The sequence below is a fragment of the Penaeus chinensis genome, chromosome 35 (genome assembly GCF_019202785.1).
Source record: "Penaeus chinensis breed Huanghai No. 1 chromosome 35, ASM1920278v2, whole genome shotgun sequence".
NCBI lineage: Eukaryota > Metazoa > Arthropoda > Malacostraca > Decapoda > Penaeidae > Penaeus > Penaeus chinensis.
In genome coordinates this window covers 12,623,876-12,626,375 of record NC_061853.1, presented here as the reverse complement: position 1 = coordinate 12,626,375, position 2,500 = coordinate 12,623,876, and the positions used below count along the sequence as shown (strand labels likewise).

The 2,500-nt window shown below is 41.7% G+C and overlaps 1 protein-coding gene across 5 annotated transcripts in view; it reads left to right on the top strand.

Moving 5' to 3' along the window:
* LOC125044539 overlaps nt 1–2,500 on the top strand; it is a 56,744-nt gene that overhangs the window by 41,518 nt on the left and 12,726 nt on the right. For 3 of the 5 annotated variants that reach the window (XM_047641241.1, XM_047641240.1, XM_047641242.1), the window contains one exon: nt 1,523–1,853. The exons of the other annotated variants lie outside the window; for them this stretch is intronic. In XM_047641241.1, the coding sequence (XP_047497197.1) occupies nt 1,523–1,853 (331 nt within the window). The remainder of the gene's footprint in view (nt 1–1,522; nt 1,854–2,500) is intronic. 5 annotated transcript variants of the gene reach the window in all.

The window sequence follows — 2,500 nt, the reverse complement described above, 5'->3', positions numbered from 1 at the left end:
TCGCGGCCAGCCATCCACGACCGCGGAATCGAGAGCATAATCAGAACCGGCCTCTATGAAGCGGGCAAGAGGCCGGAGTTTCTGATTTGTCGCAAGAAAAAGAAATGGACAACTCCTTCATTCGGCATCCTTTCTTGACGTTCGCCTGATTACCATCCTGGGAGAAGAAAGAGGAGAAAAAGAGGACAAAAAAATGTGCCAGTCTCGTTCCTTCACCTACTTTATGCTGAAAGATATTAGCATTGGACTGCATATTGACGTCCCCTCCCTCTCTTTCTCTCGTTCTCTCTTCTCTTTTATCTCCATTCCCCTCTCTCTCTCTCTACGCCCCACATTCTCCTTCTTCACAACAATCACGATCGCGAATTCAAGAATATTTCTTAAAATAATAACATGTTATAGTTATTTCAGATTCCATAGATTTGTTGAAAAAATTATAATAAAAAATAATGTTGACGGAACAATTATATATACAAGCTGAATGATATCAGAAACATAGAGCGTTACCTCTTTATTCCAAGCAGTATTTTGCGGATAAAGCAAGTGCAAGTTAAACTACGGTGTCAGACACACGGCCGTGGCGTATGTGCGGCCCGCGGTACATTTGCAATTTCAGTCTTACAGTCTGCCGTTTTACATAATTAATCAAGCACGTCTTTCGTCTTTTAAGATTATCATTTACACTCACATGCTTTTCTATTATTGTGTTTTTTTTAATGAATGAAATATTCTCCTGCGTTTCTACGTCATCCATATGGTCCATGTGGCCCGTATGGATGACGAGTTTGACAGCCCTGAGTTAGACTTTATATGGGAATTCCTCGAAGTCAATCATTATTTGATAACGCGTCTTTCTTGTTTAGCAATACGATTGAAGTACTGCAATTAATGTCGCCTTATCTTCAAAAAGCAATACAACAGAAAACGCAACCATTGCTAGCAATGGCGTATTCTCATCCCTACAAATGATCCCATAATATAGCCTTGCAGCTAATATTTTTACCTTCATTATCATTACTGTCGTCATCTCCCTGGTCCTCACCCTCCTCCTATTCATTTTGATCAGCTTCATAGTCATTAAAATCATTACTGTTTCCATCATTATGAATATAACTTTGTTTCCCTGAGTCCCGACTTCGCATGCCCAGCACCTCAAGCGCGGACCTGCGTTTAGCACTGAAGCATCCCTTGGCATGATAGTAGGCTTCTTATCTCCCCAGTTATTTAACAGATCTGTAGCTCCTTAACTTGTGTATAAAAAATACTATTCTGAAATTATGGAGGCTAAATCTATTAAAGTTACCAATCAAGCCACTGTAACCATGGTAAATGATAATATCGTCAAAGAATATTTCAAATGTTACCTAGCTGAACAATTTTCTCTGTATGACTTGCTGGCTCAGAATATCATGAGGATAAGCTGTTTTATACAGGGGAATCGTGTTGTAGACATGGTGTGTTGGCTGTAAATGACTGTGAAAAAGCTTAACTGACGACAAGTAATGCTATCCTGCTTGATCAGCTCCGATGAATCCCTGTGCATGCCCGAAGACCTGGTGCCATGTAGTGATCCTGGTGAGGGTGGCTCCCCTTGGCTTGAGGACGACCTTCCCCTCTGCCTGTCGCCGCTCCCCGCCTCGACCACACTCCTGTTGGGGCCGCTGCAGGGCTCCCCTCCGCCCGCCCGCCCGCCCTCCGCACTTTCCCTCTCGTCAGGAGAACTACCTAGCACTCTCTTGAGCACAGGTTCACGCTCTAGCACGCCGCTGCTGCCGCTAGATTCACCTCCTCACTCACCCCCCTCGGTAGGGCGGCCTATTTGCCAGGCACGATTCTACTGCCTCACATCGCAGGTACACACGGCGCTTGCATGACAGCTTGTTGGGCGTGCATGTGCTCGTGTCTCTCTCGTAGTCTAGATGAAAGGTTTGAATGATCCGTTTCGTTTATCATTATGTTGACCTAATAATGAAGAGAACTTTCACCACAGAGCCAGAAGGAAACAGTAAGTATATTTTGTATCCAGATAATGTAATAGGAATGGTTGTCAGGCGAGCAGATAAGATTGTTTAGATGTGTCAACGTTTGTGAGACTACTTGTACTAATATATCTTGTGTGGACATATGTTTCTGACTAAGGATTTAATTAAACTTGTGTTTGGAAAGAAATGACATGGAATATTACAGATCAGAGTGCAATTCTACATATAAATTCATGTTAGCTTTTGCAAAAAAAAACAAATCAACGATTCTGATTCGGTTCTAGTAAATAACATAATTTGCTCCAATTGTTCCATCTAACAGAACTGCAGTAATTTATTTGGCTGTAAAATGATTATGTAAATTGGGCAATGTTGCACCAACAATGTATATAGAATATAAGACAGGAATTCCATAGTATCTACAATGATATCAGCAGCATCTGCAGTTTATAATTATCAACATAACAACATGAGCTCAACGAAAATATAATATTTCCGTGACTTTCACCAGACGATCA